Raw genomic sequence first — 26,222 nt, 5'->3', positions numbered from 1 at the left:
GAGGAACATTTAATAAAAAACACATAACATTTTTTTTTTTACTTGACAGGTTGCTTTAAACTGACTTCATCTGCAGATCGAAGTTCATCCCTTTGAGCTGTAGATGAAGCTACAAAAAGAAACAATGGGGGTTATTTACTAAAGGCAAATACACTTTGCACTACAAGTGAAAACTACAAGTGCAAAGTGCACTTGAAAGTGCTGAGAGGTAGATCTGATTTCATCATCCAATCATGTGCAAGCTAAAATGCTGTTTTTTATTTTCCTTGCATGTCGCCCTCAGCTCTACAGCGACTGCACTTCCAAGTGCACTTTCAGTGCAATTTTAAGTGCACTTTGCACTTGTAGTGCAAAGTGGATTTTCCTTTAGTAAATAACCCCAAATGTTTCTTTTTATTTTAGTTTTTGATAAACATTGCCTGGCTGCTTTATTTTTATTTGACAGCTCCAAATACTGGACTTCTTTAACACTTCAGCTGTCAACAGGGGAATGCCACTGACAGCTGAATAAGTCATCGGTTGTTAAGGACGTGGCGGCCCCGTTTCTTAATAACCAATAATTGCTGTCTTTTTTTTTTTTACATTTCAGCTGTCAGTGGGGGAGACCCACTGACAGCTCAAAGAACCGAGCCTGAAAGTATTGATTTTAGGTTTCGGTGCATTTGCATGAGTACCGATACTTGTGCAAATGCTTAGTATCGGCACTGATACTGGTATCAGTGCAACCCTAGTTAAGATCATAAGTCGATAAGAAGTTTCATTTTCAAACATACTTCAAACCGACCGACCATAATGGATATATCCCCATGGGGAGTTGCCATCATCCATCTTGGCTTCGGTCGGTCCCTCGCAGCCAATTCCTGAGACTTCGTCGGAATTGTACAGATGATAACACCTATCTTGCTCAAGCAGAGATTCTTAAAACTAGGTTCCTCGAGAAAGGGTACCTCTCTAGTGATGTAGACTCAGAACTACAAAGAGTCCTCTCATTAAGTAGGAATTCACTAATATCTGTTAAAACCAAACGTCCTATAGACGAGGGTTTCAAATTCTCAATGCTGACCACCTACTCCACTCAGTACAAACAAATTAAGAGTATTTTTAATAAACATTGGAACATACTCAGAGGAGATAGAATTCTAGGTCCATTACTACCCGAACAGGCAAGAGTGGTTTTTAGGGGAGTACCCTCCTTACAGAGCAAAATTGCTCCCAACATAATTAACCCTCCAGTTAAGAGCTCCTTCTTCCACAACTTAGTGGGATTTTTCCCTTGCAGGAAATGTAAGGTGTGTCAACACAATGCTCTAACTACAAAAAAAATTCTGGAATTCTCTTCTAACATCACCAATAAGAAGTACAGTATAAAGACCTTTTGTACATGTGCGACCAAGTACATTGTATATTTATTAACGTGTCCTTGTGGTAAACAATATGTCGGCCGGACCATCCGCACCTTCTCCATTAGAGTGGGTGAACATATTGCACTCATAATAGGTGGGGACACTAAACATCCAGTCCCCCGACATTACAGAGAATTCCATCAGAGAAACCCCAAGGGAACACAATTTGTTATTATAGACAAATATACCCCCCCATGGAGAGGTGGAGCCATGACGAGGGGTGTTTCACGCTTGGAAACTTTCTGGATATATGAGCTCCAGACATATGTCCCGTTTGGAATGAATGTTGAATGGGACATAAATTCCTTTATTAATATGTCATGAGCATTTCATTCCCTTTCACTTTTTGTATATTGTTTTTTCATATATTCTGGGTCTTTGGAAACTTTACATATTGTATTTAATGACCATATATGCGCTCAATGCTCTATTTTTATCATTTGGTATTATTATTAATATTGATGTTATGTAGGTCATTACAAGTGACGATCTGGCTCACATCAAACATGAGGCAATAATCTCAATATATGAGGGCGTATAGGCACATTGTATGCATGTCATTTTATCGCATTAGATTAGTCATTCAGTGACACTTTTGCATTTTTTATTTATTTTTTTATAAAATTTTCTCAGTTTATTTTAAATATTATACATGGGTCTTATAACACTCATATATATTGTTTTTGATTTGGTGTCCACGTTAATAAATACCTTTCCGGTTTGTAATATGACACTTTTATATTAAAAAATGTTTTTAAATTTTTATTATCGGCATTATAAGTAGTGCCATACTGATATTTATATTCAATTTTTTATTTTACATTGGCTTTGCAATTGTAATACACTCATCTTTTGGGGCAGCCTTTTTGGACCAGTTCATGGTTCATCATGAACAGATAGGTGTCACAGTGCTTAATGATATTGGACAGCTTTTCCTGTATATGTGAGCCTCTCTAGGTCTATATCAGCGCGGCCCCTTGTACAATACGTTCCGATCTACACGCACGTGCGCTTCCGGAATTCAGTGACCATGCCCCTCCAGAGAGAGGCTTGGCCCGCACGCGCGCGCTTTCCAGCCTGTGAACGTGCATGTAATCACCACGTTCTAGCCTTCTGAGTGAGACGTGGGTACTATGAGAGCGAGGCTTGGTTACCGCGAGAGCGAGGCTTGGTTGCCGCGCACGCGCGGTGACATCTCATCAGCCACGATCGTCATATACAGGCTGTTTTCCTTGCCTTGCCTCATAGAAACGAGGCTTGGATACTGCGCACGCGCATTCCCCAGCTATTGATCGCAGCGGTTCAGAACTTTTTATTTAACTCCACAGTCAGATTATATATCATAAAGATTTTAACAATTTGACCATTCATCGCCATTGGGATCATCTTTACATGTTTCCTTACACTAATTGCCAAAATACTTTTCACTATATCAACTTCCTGTTCTCACTGACAAGTTTTCATATGGAGGCTTGGAGTGCAAGCTGCAGCGCCATCTTGGATAGGTGAACAGCTGCATGTTAATGCTAAGTGCTGAGGGTGAGTCAGATCTTTACTTGATTGGCTATGGTTACATGAACTGTATATATATTGGAGTGGGCTGCAGTGGAGGGTCACCCCAGACGATGTGCTTTTGACCACGAAACGCGTCGGGAGGACTCCACTGTCGCCCCATTTTTGCATGCAAGAAATCTTTACAACAGCCAAATGTAAGTTTGTCAGCTGTGAATAAACTCGCTATTTTTTACCATACGGAGTTACGCTATGTGGCCACCTCTCTTTTCTCTTTCTTATGCACCGCCATTTTACTGAACCAATTGGTTGTGAGAGCCCTACACCAGTGCAGGTTCCAGTCTGTCTCTGGGGATCTATTCCATCTACGGATACATCATCCAATTGGGTCTACAATTCCTGGCTAAGGATCGTGTTTTGACATCCGTCATAATAAGCCTTGATTGACCTCTCTTGGCATACGCCACTAGGGGTCAATAAGTTCTGGTAAGCCTGCACTTTTACCGGTGGTGGGATCTTATCGCTCTACAAGTCACGCATTTTCTTCATTTTTTCTCACTCACTTGGATGAAATGTGGAAATAATGAACTTCAATACTATTAATTATTTTGAACACTAAGTTTTGTTGGACTTTGATTTCACTGGATATCACATCAAGTATATTACATTATTCATTTATTGGTATTACCCTCTTCCCAAAGGGTTGCACAAACTGTTTATTTATGTTTCACATTTATTCATTTCTGTGTAAATTTTATTATATATATCATGGTATTTTGATATTTAACATATCACTTTAAGCGCTACACTTATATATCCTTTAAGATCATAAGTGTGGATGATGTTCTGCCTAAGAGGTGGTGAACAGGAAACAAAATAAATCAGCCTTTCTGAAGAAGGGGATGGGGGACTTTCACAGTTCAATACACATTGAGAGAATAAACAGATACTCCCTTGTGGTGAACTGGAGCCAGACAAAAGGACAGGAGAACAGTTTTGGTTGAGGTGTAACACAAACTGCATTAGGCAATAAGGAAGTCCTGGGCCTTATCACCACCTAGTTCCTAAACATAACCAAAAAGCATTATAGCGTTATTCACCTTGTGGATGAGAGTAGAAAAGAATATCTGTAATTATCTTTAAAAGCACAGGGAGAATTGGATTCAGATCCCAGGGCGTCACAATTGAACAAACAGAATAAAGCTGCCAACAGTCTCTGAAATCAGATAGACTGAGCAGAAGCGACATTCCCCACCGTCAGAAAGCACAGATTGGCGGCTTCACTTTCCAAAATGTCCCTTAGACAGAAAGTTATTTAAGTCAAAATCGACTTCTGTCGAGTGGGGGAGCTCATGCATTGATATAAATTCGGCCAGTCCCTGAAGGACCAGATACATTCTGTTTAATGCATGGCCGCCAAACAACAGGTGGAGCCACAAGCGTACAGCAGGCCCAATACAAGGGCTAACACCTTGGTATGAACACCAAAGATGAGCTTTCGGCCGGGAATCTTGGCCGTGTGTATGCTCCCTCACAGTTTTTCCGCTGGGAAAACTGCCAAAACCGCCGGCAAAAAAAAAAAAAGGAGAACCAGCTTTTTTTTTTCCCCGTCGGAAATCCTGAGCGTGTGTACGAAGCATAAGAGGGCTGGATAGAGATCAGCTAAATTGTGGAGTGACACAAAAGGTTGGAGGTAAAACCAAGGAGGGGGCATGGAGCAAAAAAGTATAGTTTGTAGCCCTGGGATACCACCTTGTGCACCCAAGCCTCAGATCACAGCTGTCTAAGAATCCCCCAACTCTGGAAAGTGGGGGCTCACATTCATGCAGAAGAATGCTTTTCTGACAATTTGAAAGACTCTGAAAGCTAGACCGTCCACACAGACTGAAACCTGGATTGGAAGGTCTTGACGAAGCAAAAAGGAGAAAACTGGCCATACGTGATAACAGTTCCACAGGAGGGCTCCTGTACTAGGAAAGTGCAACATGTCTGTCGGATTTAGCAGAGGAGGGTGGAAAAAGGATAGTAACAATCCAAGGGTCAGACTTGGTCCCCAAAAACAGAGAAAATAGGATTTTTTGTACTCACCGTAAAATCCTTTTCTCTGAAGTCCATGGACGGACACAGCTCCTTAAATCTTGACAAGTGGGTTATGTTCCCTGTTTACAGGAGAGGACTAGGCAGAAACATGTTAAATAGTTAAATACATGTTACATTAACAGAGTTGAACAGCCCCGCCCAGGGGGCGGTCCCTCCAGACATAACCCTCCTCACTGCAGCTTGCAGCCTCAGTTCGTAACAAGCAGTACAAACCTAAAAAGGAGGGGTGGAGCTGTGTCCGTCCATGGACTTCAGAGAAAAGGATTTTACGGTGAGTACAAAAAATCCTATTTTCTCTTATCGTCCATGGACGGACACAGCTCCTTAAATCTTGACAAGTGGGACGTCCCCAAGCAGTGTCAAAAAACGAGGGGTGGGAAATATATCAGTAAAAACAATTTTAACTTCACCCCAAAACAAGCAGAGCTCCTCAACGGAGGAGGTGCAACTTTAAACAGCCGCCGGCAAAAACTAGCGGCTGAAAAAAACATCATAAGATGCACTCACAGCAACCATGTAAATTCTGGAAAAAGCGTGAACGGACGAGCAAATCGCCGCCTCGCACACCTGTGAGACCGACGCATGATGTCGGGAAAAAAAAAAAAAAAAAAAAAAAAAAAAAAACCCAGGAAGCACCAATTGCCCTGGTCGAAAGTGCCGTGACCGGAAAGGGGGGCCCGCCCTTAGGAGCATAGGCCTGTATGACGGCCTGCCCGATCCACCGAGAAATGGTGGTCGACGAGACCGCCAGGCCCTTTTGTGGACCAGACACCGACACAAAAGAGAGTCAGAAGCTCCGAAATGGAGCCGTAGTAGGCTGGTATACCCGCAAAGCGCGTACCACGCCTAAAGTATGAAAGGCCGAAACCTCCTTCGGAAGAAGGGAAGGTCGCGGGCGCACCATCACCTAATCCTTATGGGGGATCAAGCATGGCGGCTTGCAAGACAAGACCGCCAACTCAGAAACCCCTCTAACAGAGGTAAAGGCCACTAAAGGGGCCACCTTCTGAGATAGTGTCAAGAGAAAATCTCTCTGATGTTTCCAAAAGGAAGGTTCCTGAAGAACCGAGAGCACCAGAGTCAAAACTCATGGGGGAAGAGATGGGCCAAGAGGGGAAAGTATATGACAAACCCCTTGCACACAAAAAAAGGGGACCCACCAGGGAACGGGCCGCAAAAAGGCCACTAAAAGAACACAGCCAAGGCTGAAATCTGCCCCCAAACGGTGCTTTAAGCAATTTTTAGATCCAATCCAAGCTTTAAAAACAGCAGGACCCTGGACATTGAAAGTACGCCCGTGGACGTCACTCCATCCCTTCGCACCAAGAGAGGTGCGACGGTAGATCCTCCGGAAGAAGACTACGGTGCCCTGTTGAGATGACCGAGTCAGACAGACCCTGGTCACCTAAAGTCTGGCTTCCAATAACCATGTTAAGCAAGTCAGTGACTGTACAACAGGAGGAAGTATGGGACCTTGAGACAGGAACCTCCTGCCCTGGCAATCGCCAGGGTGCCTCCGCTACCAGGCGCCCGATATCAGCGTACCAAGGACGCCGAGAGTAATCTGGAGCGATTAGAATCATCGGGATCTCCTCAGCATCCACTCTGTGGAGCGGCCGAGGAAGCAACTACCATGGAGGAATGGCAAAAAATCACCGATACAGACAACACAGGGCCACCAGCGCGACTGACGCGTCTGTACAAGATCACTAGACCTGGCCACTAACTGACACCCTTGCGGCGGAGACAAGCTGCCAGGAGATCCATGCCATGTGAGGCTCACCTCCTGCAAGGGAGCCGAAACACCCCAAGCACAAAGACCAGTCGCCCTGGTCCAGCATCTGGCGACTCCAGTAGTCTGCCTGCCGGCATACCTGATGGTAGACTGAAGCCACGGCCGTGGCGTTGTCCGGCTGAAACCAGATTGGTCGACCACAAGGAGAAGCATAGCCTGATCGCCTAAAATAGTAGGACAATGAACAGTAGACAGCACCTGGTATTCCCAGGCGGTCTTCCACCAGGCACTAGCCAGGCCCGACCCTGGGTAGCTACCGAGACCAGACACATTCAAGGAGGTGTGGTCATAGGTCCACGCAAGTCCAGCGACTCAGGGCCGACTGGACCCCCCAGTTTTGTGAACCTCCAGGTTCACAACCCGTGAGCTGGCATTCGTCGTAAACACCGACCACTGGAAGGAAGGAACAACTTCCCGGACCGAAGAGTCGGGAATCTCTGTCACCAACTCAGAGAGACTCTGACTAGGTGGCGCACAGGAATCTAATGATTTCAGAGACAAGAGATTTTTACCACCTGGACAGTAGTTCCACTGGAAAACCAGGGTGTGGAACTGGGCATACAGTACCACCTTGAAGGAGGCTACCCACAGACCCTGAACCAGCAGGCGCCCGGAGAGAAGACCGATTGCGTGATGCCAATACCTTCTCCGCAGACTGAAGAGTCTGCAATTTCTCCAGGGGAAGAAGGACCTTTGCCACTGAGGAGTCTGGATCAACACTAGATACTCCAACGCTGAGTCGGAACCTAGCATGCCCATAATTTGAACCCTGGGTCGCACACATGTAGGGCAGGCTTGCTGCCACTGAGCTACACTTTCTGGCCTAAACGTTTAACATCCACCCGAATCTTCGGAGGGTCTGAATGGGAATAACCTATCCACTAGGTCGGAGACAGAAGCTGCTCTCAGAAGAAAGTCGTCAAAGTAGCCAATGAGGCAAAGCCTCGCTGTCCCAACAAAATTCAAATAAGTGCGAGCTCCTAGCTGAAAACCCATGGTGCTGACGCCAGATCAAAAGGGAGGGCCACAGGCTGACAGAGACCCTTCTCTCATCACGAAGCACAGAAAAAAACACTGTGACATGTGCAAAACGGGACATGCATGTATGCGTCCCTGATGTCCGAGGACGTCAGGACATCCCCCGGATGAAGCGCAGCTACCACCGAACAAATGGATTCCATGCGGAACTACCCGACGTTCACAAAGGTATTTAGGGCCTGAGGCCCATAGAAAACCCCAAAACTCTCGTCCTGCAGGAAAGGTAAAATTACCTTGCAGCTTAGCAAATCCCACACTGCCCAAGGCAGACCGACGTGCCGGGAGGGGAAGACACAAGGACAGAACTTTGTTCTGTGGATAGGAGGAAACCCTATCTAGTACTCCGAAGAGACCACCTCGCAGACCCACTAGTCGGAGAGCAGGGAGGTTTCACTGAATTGTGAACCTGCAAGCCGCCCCTCCCACCTAGAGACAGGGAGGGAAGGCTATATACATTGGCAGGATTTGGGTGCCGGCGTGATCGGCTTATGCACCCAGGGACAGATTAGTCCCCCAGCTGGGCCTTTGACGGCCTGGGAGGGTTGCCCCTAAATAATACACACACATAGTGTGTATGTATATTATGTAGGTGTATGCACACATGTCTTTGGAGGAAACCGGAGTACCCGGAGGAAACCCACACAGACACAGGGAGCGACAATGCAAGCTCCAGGCAGATTGGCGTCAGTGTGCAGATTTGAACCAATGACTCATTTTGCTGCCAAGTAATGGAGTTAAGCACTACACCACCGTGTGCATAAAACCATTCTGAAACAGACGCCCTGGATAACAAGGGCGCAGCATTCAATGAAGCATCACAGACCTATATGAGGCCCTGGACCAGCTGGTCCGCTAGGCTAATAACCTCAGGAGAGAGTCGGTGCTCCTCCACTGTCTGGTGCAAAATGCTCACTCTGTGAGTTGTATACAGCACTAGGGGTCAGGACTACTCCAAGATGGCCGCCGAGCGTTCAGAACGCGGCCACAGGAAAAAGGCCAGAACAATGTAAGCTGCGCCATAGCGTGGCTACGACAAAATGGGCGCCAATGGGAGTTTTCAATGTAATTGAAAAATCTCCCAAAAAAATAGCGCCAGCGACCACTGAGACCCCAGTGTAGTGGCCACAATAGGCCGCAAGCCAGACCCCAGCATGGTAAACATGGAACGGGTCAGTACTTCGGATCTTCTATCAGTCAGATCCATACAAGTAGGGGTTCCCGCCCGGCGGTGAGGGACTACAAAAGCCCTCAGTGGCTTTTCTCATTCCGCATCTCAGAAGTTATCAAAGAAGGGCACAGAAGGAAAAAACCTACACAGCGGTCTGATTTGTGTGATCCAAAAAAGACCGAGCCCTCAGCGGAAACCCAGCTGCACTATGCAGCTTAGGAGAGTCCCTTGCAGCAGTAAAAAGCGCACCCATTAATGCCTTATTCTGCCTTTTTTTTTTTTTTTTTTTTAACTAGGTACCTAGTCCATGGCTCCATAACAGAGCATTCCCCAGGGGATAACGGGGGAAGGGGGCACTCTTTTACCGCCCGCCCGCAGTCCACCCCCACTCTGGCACAAACTGTGTCCAGGACTAACAATAAAAACTCTGTGGGAATCACAGGTGCTAACACCTGCTGCCACCACCAGCATGTGGGGAAGGACCCAGATACTGACTCCAATATTTACATATAGTGTGTATTATAATATGCACACCTGTCCATACAAATAGACAAAAGCTCCTAGAGCCCTATTCAGGGCCTCTCACCCACTTGCTGCGCTGACCAGGGGTAACCAGGGGACTCCCTCAGGAGGAGACTGCACAGCGCTGCCTGTGAGGAAAAGAACCGTGAGGTAACTTTTGCAGGGACCTATGTTTAAACAGGAAAAGCCTCATAGGGCTGTTTTATTTAAGGACAAGTCACAGATACAGCATAAAAGGCAAAACCATTACAGGTGTCACCAATCAGTCAGCGTCTGCTGAAGTATAATCATAAACATCTGTGCTCATCACAGGGCTTTTTACCTCACAGGAAAGCCCAATACAAAAAAGAAAAAACACAGGCCAGATAACACAGTCCCCTCAGGAAGGCCCCCCCCCCCTGACAGCGGCAATGTTAGCAATGCAGCAAGGGAAAGGAGCAGGGAAGTAAGGGGAAGGGACCCCCGAACCCCAGGAATGCCCAGCTGTACCAACCCACCGAAGCAGGAGGGACTGTACTTACCCGTCCGAGCGAGGACTCGCTGACGCATTCCTGACAGACCTACAACCGCAATGGAGGTAGCTGTCGGCCCGGTCCACTGTGATTGAGACAACACCACAGCTCAGTCATATGTGGACCTCGGAGCAAAGCTCACCGGCCACCTCAGGAGTCATGAGGTATGGCGTGGCAGACCAAGCCTCTTTGCAAAGGTGTGCCCACGCTTGCTGGTCGGACTGAGTAGACTACAAGGATCTATAATATCCAGCCTGTCTCTCAGCCAACAGTTGAAAGAAGATTCTTCAAGAAAAAGTAAAGTAAAATAAAATAAAATAAAATTTCTCCTCAGGGCGCTGGGCCCAAAGGGAGCCATACGTCCTTCTCCTTTGCTAGGCAGAACGAAACTGAGGCTGCAAGCTGCAGTGAGGAGGGTTATGTCTGGAGGGACCGCCCCCTGGGCGGGGCTGTTCAACTCTGTTAATGTAACATGTATTTAACTATTTAACATGTTTCTGCCTAGTCCTCTCCTGTAAACAGGGAACATAACCCACTTGTCAAGATTTAAGGAGCTGTGTCCGTCCATGGACGATAAGAGAAATAAGATTATAAAGAGCCCCTTCCACACAATAACCAAATAAGACCAAGTTGTACACTAAATTTGCATTCCCTTACTTCTGTTTGCCAGAGACAGAAGTGAAGATCAAACAAAACAAGCCAAGGGTAAAGACCCAAACTAACACCATATAGGCAATGAGGAGGCCTGTACGAGGGCTCTGGTCAAGTATTTAAAAGTACATATTGTCAAAGAGAAACACTGAAAGAGAATCCACTGGTTGCTAGGGCGAGGCTCTGCGGAGCTCCAGGGGACTCCACAGGGCTCCCAGGGACACTTTTCAAATAGGAAAAGCCTCCTCAAAATGGGGACAGAGCCTGTAAACCAGGGATGTTTGACACCCTACAGTAGAAAATACTGTATATGGGTAGAGAAAACTTCAATCCAGCATAAACCTGCTAGGAGCTTCTCATAACAGCAAGTTGCGGTCACGGGCATTGACTGTGTGAACTGGAACACATATTAGGTAGTCACTGCCGACTGCATATTGTAGAGAAAACACCAACACAGATAATGAACCAGGAATCTGCGCCGTTTGGCCAACTGTTGAACCTTTTGGGGATTTTCATACTGTTTTTTTTTTTTTTAAAGCCGGCGATTGCCTTTCGTGTAAAAGCACGGTTGGGGTCCATGCGCACTAGGCAGCTGAAAAAAACAAACAAAAAAAAAAAAAACACGACAGAACCTCTGGCAGAAAAAGCAACTAAGCAGCATTAAAAAACGCTCATAAATGTCTTGTATTGCACAAGCGTTTGTGTGCGTTTATGGGCATTTGCTTTTATAAGCGTCCCCCCCCCCCCAAAAAAACATTTCCCTCTGCTCATTTGTCATGATAATCGATGTACACCTAAAACACTGAATGCTCCTAAATGTTGCATTTATGCCCAACAAGTGTTTTTTCTGCCTGAAAGCTCCTCTTAAAAATGCACTTGATGATTTTTTTGCTTTGGGAACATCCATTCTTCGATCTTCTGGTTTCCGAGCTGCAATGCCCTGACCGCTACAGCCAGGAAAGCAGGTAATCCAGCACGATCTGTTTGGTCAGCTGCCTTTGAGTGAGTGGGAGACATGTGTGGGGATCCAATAGACCCCCTGATGTCTCCATAAAAATACCTATCACAAGGGGGCTTTGTTCACCTATTGTGATAGCAATCGAGGTAAATAAAATAAAAAAAAAATAGATGGATGCAGCATTGATTCAATGCTGCACAGATCTGTCCCCCGCTGTTTCTAAACAGAGAACTGATCAAAGACCGCTAATCGCTCAGTTCTCAGTCTTATTTGAGCTAATCGCTTAGTGAGTAAAGAGCCAGTGAATGTCAGTCACTGGCTCTCTGCTCTGCCCCTCCAGTGGCTCAATAAGAGGCTGAGCTAGCTGCTGGTCCAGGCATCTGGGTGGATCCCAACATTAAAGTCGGATCTTTACATAGAGTAGAACTCCCGAGTGACGTCAGCCAGCAGCAGGCTTTAGCTCGCTGTCGGCTGAATACGGATCACATGATTGCAGAACTAAGTGCACTCCTGTGATCCACAGGAGAAATAGGGCCAAAAAGAGCTTTGGCCCTACTTCTCCTTTAAACCTAATGGAGCTATGAGGAAAAGTGGAGTAGGAGGTTTACAGCTGGAGCTTTTAAGCCAAGGGAAGTAATAAATGCAAGAAGGCAGTATTCTATATAAAAAAAATAAAAAAAAAGCACTTGTTGAGCTTCTTAGCTGTAAGAGGTCATGTCATTCTAGTCAGCGATTCATTTCCATGGGGTAAAGGCACTTGAGCACTGATGACCGGCATTGAAGGAATGTGAAAAAAATGTTGTGGCACAGTTTTGCTCTTAATTGACAGGACTATTAAAGAGGAACTGCAGTCGGCTTACATAATTTGTAATAAAAACATCTTTGCCATTCTGTATTGGCGTCATTCCTTTCCTTGGGGGACACGTGCGGACTCGTGTGCAATCTGGGCTTTTAGGACTCTGTATTGTCAGCCTTGTCTACAATTTCCTTCTTTCTATCGATTGGGGATTCATAGGCTGCTTTGGTAGATTTACCCATTTGCCTATTGGTGTCCAGCCCATTCTACCTAGCACTGAACTACCGCACGTTTATACCCCTGGATTTGACATTTATTGCTTACCAGCAATTGACTGCCCCAACACCTTTTACCCCCTTGGTTTCGTGTTTATGATACTACCCCTACAATAGGCTGGATCAGTATTAGTCTGTATACACAGCCATTGTGGGGATAATACACGACCGTCGTTTGCTTACCCCCAACGCGGCCAATTTATTCAAATATCTATGCTCCTGAGGAAGCGCTAGTTCAAGCGCACAACATGTAGAGCAAGCCCTCCATTAACCTCCGGAATACTACTCGGGTTACACAATATAAGATCGTATCTTCAACTTTGCTTTCTAATTAAGCCTTTGTATACCGAGACTATATAATTGTTGTTATAACCCCTGTAGTACCAGCTATTGACTTGATTTCTAATTTTGATTTTATGTTTATAACCGATTTTATGATATTTCATACCAATACATTTTCTAGCTTTTTCATACAAATTGTACTGTGTGCCCTTAAAGCCCAAACTATTAGCTTTCATTCAAATTCCCTTAATATCGGGGCGTTGGCACATTTTCAAACTGGTGCATCTGCAGTATCACCCTGCGACTTATGCACGTTAAAATAGGCCCTCTCTTTTTCAAATCATTGCCATTCTGAAGTTTCCCACCAACAAATTTGCATATTTTATATACTGCGATTCTGTACTTGCCAAATATGCTGCAGAAATATCCCTCCACTGAGTCTGGCTGCAACCATTTTAACTGTGGGCAGCTGAAGCTGTTGCCTGTTCACTTCATGGATTTACACAGTCACACCCCCAGCTCTGCAGCTCTCACTGGTCCTCTTATGACTCATCCCCCCCTACCTTCCTGGCAAACTCTCTCTCTCTCTCTGCCAGTATTTATTGACAGAAAGAAAACGTTTTACTATCCAAAGTTAAAACAAGGACAGAAGATTTAATAGATGGAAAGAAAGTTGAAAAAAAATTATTGAAGTTCCTGTTTAGGAGGTGTTGGAACATGTTACATATTACTAACCAATAGTAATCAGTGCAGTCACCTAAACATTGTGAATACACCATAAAATCAATGCAATGAAATGCATACAAAAAGGTCACCAATTGCTGCTCCAACACAGTTACCCGTTTCACTGCAAAATTCACTTTACCCTTTATAGTGTAGCGCAACTTTTAAAAACAATAGAGAATAAAAACTAAAAATGACAGAGACACCAAAAGTCCACAAATTTGTTTGTGCTTCAATGAAAGTCCACAACATTTTCAGTGCTTTCAACCACCACACTACATAATCACCCGTGCACAGCATGCAATTCACTTCCTGTGAACAGTATATGCTCACCTCAGTCAGTATTTGACCCCAACTGTAAATCAGGGTCAATAGCGCTTTAGCTACTTACAGTGGGGAAAATTTTTATTTGATCGCCTTCAGATTTTCTAAGTTTGCCCACTTACAAAAAAAATTAAGGGCTGGGTAACAAGCCGTGAAGGCGTCTCTCATAGGCTGCACCAGTTTGCTGCAAGTTTGTCCAGCAGAAGTATGCACCGGAGGGCTCTGTGCAAAGGAGGGACTCGAGGGGTGCTGGTGCATGCCCTGAGCGGTGCCCGGCAGTGCGCCCTGCTTATTAGGATATGCGGGCCGCACCCCCAAACAATATGTCTATAATTGTGAGGCACTTTACGTACACTTCAGGGTATGTCTGTACTCAAAGTGAGTACATAAAGTGAGTGTCCGTAAAGCAGGGTATGCCTGTGGATTGAAAATCTGGTAACCAACTACAAGAAACGTCTTGTTTTGCTGAACTGCAACTCAATTTAGAACATCTGTATTATGAGTTTTTCTGGATTTTAGGGTGATACTCTGTCTCTATCATTTAAGATACACCCATGATAACAATAAGACCCTTTGTTTCTTTGCAAGTGGGCAAACTTACAAAATCTGCAGGAGATCAAATAACCATTTCCCCCACTGTATGGGCTATACACCGGATGGCTCCTCAAGATGTTCCTACTCTTCCCCAGTCCTACCAAATGCAGGCATTCATTCATGCAAAAATAATTGGGACCAATAGTGCTCTCCGTATATTTAAACCATTTAATATAAATATATCAAAATGACACAAAGTGCCATGTACAACGCATCACATTTTGGCAGCATCCCTCTCATCACAGACTCCTGACCGCAAATGGCCACTGTATCACGACACTAACGTACCTCTGCCCGATCCATAAGTTTTTCGCTGTAGAACCACCTACTGAGGAAGCTTGTGGATCAGGCATAAACCGCATATATTGTTTGTGGACTTTCGTTGAAGCACAAACAATTGTGTGGACTTTTGGTGTCTTTATGCAATTTTTAGTTTTAATTCTTTGTTTGTACAAGTTGCGCTACATCATAAAGGGCAAAGTGAATGTTACATATTACTCACTAAATATGGGTGTAACATGTTCTAAAGGTGCACTTAGCCTTTAAGTAAGCTTGCTACTCGGATCTAGCTTCTGTGATGTATCACACCACTAAATTTCATGTCCAAATTGATGACTGGATGTATACAACAAATATGAATAAAGTTGCACCTACCAATACTTCTTCACGCAGCTGTCCTAATGGCAATGAAAGTTGGCTCAATGCTCGATCCATTCCAACCTGATAATTGAAAGAAAATAGGACACCTCAAAAACAGGAGTAATTTCTAACATAGCATTTTGTTTTTTAAACTCAGATGTTTTACTAATCAAATTTCATAGGCTGATCATGGAAGGGGAGACATCTCCCCTGTATTACTTAAAGTGCATATAAACCTAAAGTGGGTGTTTAAAGCTTTGTCAGAGTCATGCTCTCTATTTATCCCAATCACCACTGTCATTTGTCAGCAAAACAGAAACAGTCTTTCAATGGGGACACGTTTAAGGACTTTAACCCACGTTTACACTGATCCGACATGAAAGTCGCGTCATGACCTTCCAACTTTGCCCTGCAACTTAAAATCCACCTTTCAATGCGACTTTAATAAACGGGATATGAGTTTGATCCAACTTGGAGATGATTGAGACTTATCCTTTGACCAATAAAGACAATTTTTGTTTGCTTCTGGTATGGATGAAACCCCATGCCAAATTAATAAATGAGACATAAATGAGATATATATATATATATATATATATATATATATATATATATATATATATACACACACACACACACACACACACACACACACCTCATCCGTCCCCCCCCCCCCCAAATCAATACTAGACTCTTATTCGAACATGCAGCCTGGCAGGTCAGAAAAGGTGGTGGGAATTAACGAGTGCCCCCCCTGAACCATACCAGGACTTCACAAGGGGGCAGAGTCTCTGGGTTAAGCCACCGCAATGGACACGCCCTATAGCTATATAGGAACCGTCAGACCCCGGAGCTGACAGAATAGCAGGAGCCAGCATCAGAGGAGAAACTTTTTTTTTAATCGGGTCTGCAGAGGAAGACATTGTGATTGACGTTGGATCTACATGGGGGGGGATATTATTCATTTTTAATAAAGGACTTGCCAAAAACTGCCTCATGTTTTTTGTTACACTACACAGCTTTCTTTTGGGGTGAATGGGTAGGGGTTCCAGATTCTGATAAGCCCCCTGCCCACAGACCACCACAACCACAGCCCTGGGTTGTGGGAAAGAGACCTTTGTCCACATCAACATGGGAACAAGATGCTTCGGGGTCAAAAAATGTCTCCAAGGTCCGACAAGCCCTCCGAACACAAGTAGCATTACATGTCAAAATCAATGGTTCCCTACGAGAGCCGTATTAACTGGTCCGACTTTTGAAAAGGTTCCACTACTTTGAGCACAAGTTGAATGTCAAAAGTCAGCCCAACGCTTCGGACCAGAGGAATGTTAGCAATGCAAAATGTATTGCTAAACATTCCTCTGGAGCACAAGTTGCATGTCAAAAGTCAACCCAACCCTTCAGACCAAAGTAGTGGAACCTTTTCAAAAGTCGGACCAGTTAATACAGCTCTCGTAGTAAAAATTAAAAAAATAATAAATCTGCGCTATCAGGGTGACAAGCGGCTACATACAATCCAGTGAAAACAAGGAAAGAAATACAAACAAAAATCCAAAAAATGCAGCGCTGGGAAATAAATAGTGAAAAGACAGTGATGTCTATGTTGAACATACACGAGTGTGAACGAAAATAAGTGAGTCCATAAATATATACATTAATCATATGATTGAAAATGATGAGGTGGAGACACTATAAACCTAGGTATAAAAGTCAATATCTGTGAAAATGTGAGTCCATGAAAGTAAACGTGGAATCAAGAGTTGAAATGATCAATCAAAATTGCAGTGACAAGACACCCACGGTGATTCTAGTTGAAATAAAATAATGGTGATAACGCCCGCCACCAGGAGGGGAGGCTTACCAGATGCGATGGACCCAAGTGAGCTTATGCCCAAAGGGTCGGTAAGGCTTGTAAATGGTATAGATGAGATGATATACCAGAACACACCAAAACATACGACCAGCAAATAACGGTGAAGTCTTCGCTTAGTAACAGGTGGAAGGGATAACCTCAGCTGGGAGATGGCTCATGAGAATTGAAGAGCTTGCCCAAGTTATGTGGAGGAAAACGAAAGGCACATAGCGTGATACCGTAAAAACGGGAACGTTTATTACCAGTTAAAAACACTTACAGTTTGGTAGATAAAAAAGGACATCAATGTTGTAAAGTGCATGGCAGCAGTAGAGTCCCGACGCGTTTCGCTAGAACTAGCATCGTCTGGGGAGACCACCTGTTACTAAGCGAAGACTTCACCGTTATTTGCTGGTCGTATGTTTTGGTGTCTTCCGGTATATCATCTCATCTATACCATTTACAAGCCTTACCGACCCTTTGGGCATAAGCTCACTTGGGTCCATCGCATCTGGTAAGCCTCCCCTCCTGGTGGCGGGCGTTATCACCATTATTTTATTTCAACTAGAATCACCGTGGGTGTCTTGTCACTGCAATTTTGATTGATCATTTCAACTCTTGATTCCACGTTTACTTTCATGGACTCACATTTTCACAGATATTGACTTTTATACCTAGGTTTATAGTGTCTCCACCACATCATTTATCATCATTTTCAATCATATGATTAATGTATATATTTATGGACTCACTTATTTTCGTTCACACTTGTGTATGTTCAACATAGACATCACTGTCTTTTCACTATTTATTTCCCAGCGCTGCATTTTTTGGATTTTTGTTAATACAGCTCTCGTAGGGAACCATTGCTTGTCGGACCAGAGTGAACTGGACCTTGGAGAGATTTGTTTAAAAAAAAAGAAAAAAAAAAAAAAGGAAAAGCACAAAAAAATGTTTGAAGGGAAACCCCCATGCCAAAAATAAATAAAACAGGGTGTGGTTTCCCCTCAAAATCCATAACAGACCGAAGGACCCCCACGCCATTTTTTTCCACAATACATTTTGCATTACCAACATTCCTCTAAGCACAAATTCCATGTCACAAGTCGGATCAGTTAAGATGCTGATCCAACTTGGATACGACTTCAATTAAATTCAATGGGCTGAAATCCGACCCAAGTCGAACCAAAGTAGTGGAACCTTTTCAAAAGTCGGACCAGTTGAGACGGCTTTCATAGGGAACCATTGGTTTTGACATGTCATGTGACTTGTGCTCTTGAAGTTGGAGAGCTTGTCGGACCAGTGTGAACCAGCCCTTCTGAGTTTTACTGAAAAGGTTAAAAAGGTTCTGGCTTCAGCTATAGCTTAACTACTTCAATACCAGGCACTTACACCCTAGCCAATTTTCAGCTTTCAGCACCGTTGCACTTCAAATGACAATTGCACGGTCTTGCAACACTGTACCCACACACATTTTTTATAATTTTGTTCCCACAAAAAGAGCTTTCTTTTGGTGGTATTTGATCACTGCTGGGGTTTTTATTTTTTCCGCATCAAAAAATAAAAAAAGACAAAAAATTTGGAGAGAAAAAAGGTTTTCTTTGTTTCTGTTATAAAATTGTGTTAATAAGCAAGTTTTCTCTTTTCATGACGAGCACTGATATGGCTGAACTGACGGGCACTGATGAGGTGGCACTGATGGGGCATTATGTATAAATGGTGCCAGTCAGTGCCCATTTGTGGGCACTGATTGGCATATATTGGGCATGTGCATGGCATCCCAGGGGGACATACCTGGCCATCCACATGTTGGGGCTTCCCTGGTGGTCCTGGCGGCATCCCTGGTGGTCCAGTGTGGGCATCCGCGGCGGGCTGCGCTGATAAACAAATCAGTGCAGACCCCCCGTCAGGAGAGCCACTGATCGGCTCTCCTCTACTTGCGTCTGTCAGACTAAAGTGAGGAAAAGCCTATCAATGGCTCTTCCCATTTACATTGTGATCAGCCGTGACTGGACACGGCTGATCACGTGGTAAAGAGGCTCTTTACCCGAGATCGGTGTAGCTGTGTGTCAAACTTTAACACCACACCACCCATCGTCGCGATGCGCGCTCCCGCGCACAGCGGCCATTATCCTGCTGGACGTGATATGACGCCCAGTCTGGATAACAACCACTTCCAGCCCGGCCTTTAGTAGAATGCCGGCCGGGCGGTGGTTTTGTTATCCTGACTGGGCATCATATGACGTCCAGCAAGATAACATGCAGCGCGGAAATCAGTGGTGCTGTGTGTCACTCTGACACACTGCATCTCCGATAGTAAGGAGCCACTGATGGAGGCTCCTTACCATGTGATCAGCTGTGACCAATCACAGCTGATCATCACGTGAACCAGGAAGTGCCTCGGTTCACGCCGACAGGGAGAGCGATCATCGGCTCTCCCTGTCAGGGGGGGGGGGGTCTGTGCGGATAATCAGCACAGCCCCCCATCAGATGTGCCCATCAGCTGCCAGTCTGTGCCCCATCAAAAAACACCTGTCGGTGCCAAAGTGCCAGTGCCCACAGATGCCAATCAGTAATGCCTATCAGTAGTTCCTCATCAGTGCTGCCTATCCAATGCCATCAGTGCCCCCTACCAGTGCCCAGCCTATCAGCGTAGCCCATCAGTGCCCATCAATACTACATATCAGTGCCACCTCATCAGTGCTGCCTATCCAGTGTCATCTATCAGTGCCACCTATTGGTGCCCAGCCATGCCGCCTATCGGTGCTCATCAATTCTACATACAAGTGCCACCTCATCAGTGCCCATCAATGAAGGAGAAAACTAAATTTTATAACAGAGACAAAGAAAAACTTTTTTTTGTTTTTCAAAAATGTCGGTCTTTTTCAGTTTGTTTGGACTTGTATACAGGAGCCCTTATTTGTACTTTTAACTAGTCAGGGGGTTTTAATTAACAACATGATAAAACACAAGTCTTACCAGATTAGTCGATAAATTTACAAAGTCTGCATAGTCTTTATTGATGAGCTCAACCATTGCAGTCTTAAGAAGCCTGTAGTAAATTTCTAGATCATCTCGAAGAGTCTCCAACTGCACACGTTTTCTGCATTCTGACACAAACTGGTCCACATCAAACGAGTCCTTCAGAGAAGAAATAAAAGTAAACAGCTCCACAGTCAAACAAGAAAACCAACTATGTTTATTCAAAGTGGATGTAAACCCGATTGATGAAATTTGAGCTGGGCACATATATTTGCAGTATTTTGTTATCTCTCTTCAATGAGCCAAGTCTTATAGCTCACTTCTGACCGGTTCCTCTGTTATCAGCCTGAGAACTCCTGACATATTTTTTGACTTTTTAGACAAAAGCAGCCTGAATCTTTTGTCAAAGTAGGTTGCTAAAATAGAGTAGCAGAGAGCAGCTCCTATTACAAAACAGCTCTGAGAGTCTCTGCCTATGATGAGAGGGGGTGTGTGCCTTTACTCCAATAAGCAATGTTAGCTATCTTGGCTGTATGCCCAGGCATCACACTCTGTATATAAATGTGAACACAGCAGATATCCATATAAAACCTATGTAGGGAGATTTGGTTAATCTCTGTGTATCATCTGAGGCTGTTCACTTCACTGGGGGTATGGAGGGTTTACATCCACTTTAATCCGTATATATATGTTGGCTACAATGAAACTTGAATAAGCAAGTCTATATTATTAAAGCCATACTAATACAATTTTTTGACCTGTCTAAATGGATTATTCTAAGGATGGTTATACACAATACAATTTTCCTTTTAGATTTACCAAAACCATACATGAGGCCAAACCTACATACAAATTTGTATGTGATCAGGCAGGCCCGTGCACCACATAGTTGAAGGTAAATCTAAAAGAAATTGAACAAGAAAATCGTATAATGTATGGCCAGCCTAACTCACTCATTTATCAGGAGTGGATACGAGAGCTACAAAACACAAGGAAGGGGGAAGGCATGAGGGTTTACTCCAGGAAGCTGCAGACAAAGATTTTACCAGGAGAGGTCTCTTGTGGCCAGATAAAGAGGCTGGAGGACCAAAGCCTGCACCTCTAACCAGCTCTAGTTGACAGAAGTATTGACTTTGATGTCACTTCACCTGTCAGCCCATCTGCAGCAGATCAGGAGGAAATCTACCAGTAAGGCCTCATGCACACTAGTTTAGGCACATCAAGCATTTGGGCGTTTATTCATTTCATTGGCCAGAACATTAACTACTTCCAGACGGCAAATATACTGCGGCAGGGAGGCCTGGCTGCATGAAACAACTTTGTTCGCACTTCCTGGTCTCGGGCGGGCTGCCGGCAACCTGCTCCCGCTGTGATTGTTAACAACGGGGGCCAATCAGCGGGTCCAGCAGCCACATCGGCCAGCCGCAGTCATTCCAGGGAATGACAGAACGGCGGTCTGCCAATGTAAACAAGGCAAACCATCGTTCTGTCACAGAGGAAGAGAGAGATCTGTGATTCCTACTAATCAGGAACACTGATCTCTCTCTTCGTCTAGTGTTAGCATCCCCCACACAGTTAGGAAGTGCACATAGGGAACACATTTAACCCTTTGATTGCCCCTGGTCTCAACCCATTCCCTGTCTGTGTCATTTATACAGTGTCAGTGCATTTTTTTTTGCGCTGATCGCTGTATTGGTGTCACTGGTCCCAAAAAGCGTCACTTAGTGTTCAATTTGTCTGCTGCAATGTCGTAATTGCGCTAAAATTTGCTAATCGCAGCCATTACTAGTAAAAAAAAAAAAAAAAAAAAAAGGGAGGATGGCTGCGGGAGCTTCGATCTAAGTTGAGTAGTACATAATGAGCTAGTATGCTATGCATACTAGCTCATTATGCCTTTGTCTGGCAGTTTTTTTTTTTTTTTTTTTTATTTACAGGTTTACAACCACTTTAAAGTAACACAGTCCCATATGACAAAAAAATGGCCTGGTCATTAAAGAGGAAATAAAGTCTTCCTCTTTAATTGTACCCAAGGATGAGCTCTGGCGTGTTCGCACAGCCCACGTGCAGAGCCCGCCAGGAAGTCGGCGCTGCGCTAATCACAGGCAATGAGACATTTTCCCGATGCGCGGCTGCATTGATCGGGAAATGTGATTAGCACAGTGCACTGCCAACTTCCTGGCAGGCTCTGCAAGTGGGGCTGTGGAACACGCCAGAGCTCATCTTTAATTGTACCTACAGGTAAGCTTATAGTAAGGCTTACCTGTAGGTCCCGTAAATATCTTCTAATCTTGCACCGATTAGGAGACATTTACTATATAGGCTGCCGCTATCTGTGCATGCACACTAAAGAAACGGCCCGCTCGTGCCATTTCTTCAGTACCCGTGCCGGCATGCAAGGGAGTGACATCATTGCGGCTCCAACCAATCACAGCGCCAGAGCCCACGAACCCGGAAGTAACTCCGGGAAAGATGTCGGCAATGGGAGGAGAGTGCAGGCAGCACTGCAGGGCATCGATCTAAAGTAAGTATTTCATAATGAGCTAGTATGCATCGCCTTTGTCTTGCAGGTGTTTTTTTTTTCTTCTGAGGTTTACAATCTCTTAAGGGGGTAAAACCTTCTGGAGCTAAAGTGGTTAATTTATTCTGCCCATTGAAATGAACAAATGTGCTCATACACCTAGCTTTTAAGCGCATCTGGCGTTTTTTCTGCCCAAACTTTCCTCCTTCGAATGCGATTTATAGAGTAACATAGAGGGGCATTTAGCAGCAGAAAAAAAAGTCTGTAAAAAAGGCATCTGACAGCCACAGCGTACATGAGATCTAAATCATACCAGTCAGCAACAGTATGTGGGCAAGAACTAGAATCAGCAAACGCATGACAGTCTAAGGTTCCTAAATATCTATTATCACCAGGAATGTCACCAATAGACACATTCTGAACACTATGCATGATAGGCAAAGCCGCTATTCAAGAGAATAATCAGTCACATTCACATCTCCCCTTTTTAAGAAGGAATTATAATCCCTCATCACCGTGACAACTGCGCAGAAACCGGGCAGGCTACTTTATTGCGCTGCAAATGACAATTCAAAAGCAAATCATGCTTGACAGCATAGCATATGACGTCAGAGAGCCACTACCAAGCTAACCTTCATAAACTCGTCCTTATCGAAACACAAAGTGCTGGGGCTCTGTGGGAGCTGCATCTTTTCCATGGCACAGCCTCAGGAAAAACTTAGGCGACGCGGCACTTCCGCCAACCTCTACACGCTACTGACGTCAGGACACGCTTTCACCTCTGTTTTGTGTCACAGCACCACCTGGTGTTCGCCAGAAGTTGTGCTTCAACCTGTCAATACTGTAACCTAGAAAAGAAAGGAAGCTGCAAAATTAGGTAGAGAGGGGATTCTAACTATTTAAAGAAGTCACGAATATTGTCTAAATAACAAGAGTCATGCGTATTTTTCCTTAAAGCTCTGTGCATGTCTTGCAGATCTGTGCAATAGTAAAACTCTGTCTCTGTGCAGGATCTTGCTGTTATAAAGAACTGTCAACTGGTTTGACACTTATGCAAAGCCAGACATCGCATGTGATTCACACCACATTGCTGTGTAGATCACATGCAATGCCTGTGCAATGCTAATTGCATCAATATGGTGCAGGAGTCGGACCCTTTTTTTTATCCGCACTGGAATCGGATTACATGGGTATTCAGACCCATGCAATCTGATTCCATCCAATTGCACAGTTTGCACTGCGTTCTGCAAACCAATTTGGGGGTGTCATTGACTTTATATTGACACCTGCAGCCATACCTCTCAATTTTTTGAGATGGGAATGAGGGACACCTATAAGCAAAAATATGCAGGCGTAGAACAAACACCCCTATCATGCCCCCTTGAAGGAGAATTGTATGAAAAAACTAAATTGGTTGAATCCATGAGTGATTTTTTACCACTACTATTCCTTTATATTGGCTTTTGGAATTTACAAATGAAGAAATTTAAAAATCAAATGAAAGGTTTAGTGCTGGAAAACACTTTTTGATAGATAAAATAGTATTTTACAGGTGAAACTCGAAAAATGTGAATATCGTGCATAAGTTCATTAATTTTAACTAATGCAACTTAAAAGGTGAAACTAATATATGAGATAGACTCGTTACATGCAAAGCAAGATAGTTCAAGCCGTGATTTGTCATAATTGTGATGAGTATGGCTTACAGCTAGGCCGGGTACTCACGACCAAACATGTATGGTGAAAGCGGTCCGTCGGACCGTTTTCACCATACATGTCTGCCAGAGGGCTTCTGTACGATGGTTGTACACACCATCGTACAGAAGTCCGCGCGTAAACAATACGCGGGGCGTGTCCGCGGTGTCGCCGCGTCGATGACGCGGTGTCGCCGCGACAATGACGCGGCGACGTGGGCGGCCCGCCTTTAAAATGCTTCCACGCATGCGTCGAAGTCATTCGACGCATGCGAGGGACGGCGGGCGCCTGGACATGTACGGTAGGTCTGTACTGACGACCGTACATGTCCGAGCGGGCAGAATTCCAGCGGACTGTTTTAAAACAAGTCCAGGAATATTTGTCTGCTGGGAAAAGGCCCGGCGGGCAAATGTTTGCTGGAATTCGGCCCGCTCGTGCCCACACACGACCAAACATGTCTGCTGAAACTGGCCTGCGGGCCAGTTTCAGCAGACATGTTTGCTCGTGAGTATGGGGCCCTAGAGTTGCCAACTCATCCCTTTAAAACAGAACACATATTAATTACACAGGTTCTGAGGCTAATTTAATGCAAATAAGGTACCACGTGAGTTTAATTACCTCCTTAATCAGCCACAGAACCTGTGTAATTAATATGTGTTCTGTTTTAAAGGGATGAGTTGGCAACCCTACTTACAGCTCATGAAAACCCCAAATCCACAATCTCAGAAAATTTGAATATTGTGAAAAGGTGGAATATTCCAGGCTCAAAGTGTCCCACTCTAATCAGCTAATTAAGTCATAACACCTGCAAAGGGTTCCTGAGCCTTTAAATGGTCTCTCAATCTGGTTCAGTAGGAATCACAATCGTGGGAAAGACTGCTGACCTAGTTTTGCAGAAAACCGTCATTGACACCCTCCATAAGGAGGGAAAGCTTCAAAAAGGTAATTGTAAAATAAGTTGGATGTTCCCAAAGTGCTGTATCAAAAGTACATTAATAGAGTTGTGTGGAAGGAAAAAGTGTGGAAGAAAAAGGTGCACAAGCAGCAGCGATGACTGCAGCCTGGAGAGGATTGTCAGGAAAAGGCAATTCAAAAGTGTTGGGGACTTTCACAAGGAGTGGACTGAGGCTGGAGTCAGAGCATCGAGAGCCACCACACACAGACGGATCCTGGACATGGGCTTCAAATGTCGTATTCCTTTTGTCAAGCCCCTCCTGAACAACAAACAACGTCTTACCTCGACTAAAGAAAAACACACCTGGTCTGGTGCTCAGGGGTCCAAAGTCCTCTTTTATGATGATCTCATTTGGAAACCAAAGAGCCGGAGTATCCAGGAAGAATGGAGAGGCATACACTGCAAGATAAAGTCCAATAGTGCAGCGCTCCAGTGAATAAAAAAAAAAAAATAATATAAATATAAAAGTCCAAATAAGTATGATCATCAATGAAATTGAAATAAAGGACCTCCACCAAAGCTTCAGTGTGCAGACAAGGAAACACACCACACCCTTGTGCAATCAGTCTGCTTACCAGAAAGACATCATTATGGGCATGGAATTCAAATGATGCATAGGTCAGTGGCAGTCTCACTCCAAACAGGATGTATGGATGAAAATTATGGTCCACAAACAACGTCAAAGGTAAAGGACGTCCAGAACTCACATGACAAGGAACAAACAGGCATCAAAACATATAAGAACTCCGCGGCTCATAGTTTGTATCGGGCCAGCCTAACATGTTTTATCCTATGTGGATATCATCAGAGGCGTGGCCAAAGATACAAGCACGCCCAAATAAATACAAATGTTCAAAAGCCATCCAGGCCCATGATAGGCCTGCATGGCAGCAAAAGCAGCTGTGCACAATTGCCGACAAACACTCGC

The 26,222-nt window shown here is 44.5% G+C and overlaps 1 protein-coding gene across 1 annotated transcript in view; it reads right to left on the bottom strand.

The window, feature by feature from the left end:
- The window catches only part of COG2 (component of oligomeric golgi complex 2), a 240,942-nt gene extending 217,532 nt beyond the window's left edge, over positions 1–23,410 (bottom strand). Inside the window, 3 exon segments of the mRNA XM_040347789.1 lie at positions 15,308–15,373; positions 20,124–20,285; positions 23,277–23,410. Of these exon segments, the coding sequence (XP_040203723.1) occupies positions 15,308–15,373; positions 20,124–20,285; positions 23,277–23,342 (294 nt within the window). The 5' untranslated portion in view covers positions 23,343–23,410.
- Between the last annotated feature and the right edge of the window lie 2,812 nt (positions 23,411–26,222).

This window comes from Rana temporaria, chromosome 4, assembly GCF_905171775.1.
Source record: "Rana temporaria chromosome 4, aRanTem1.1, whole genome shotgun sequence".
NCBI classification, from domain to species: Eukaryota; Metazoa; Chordata; class Amphibia; order Anura; family Ranidae; genus Rana; species Rana temporaria.
This window is presented reverse-complemented; position numbering and strand designations above follow the sequence as displayed.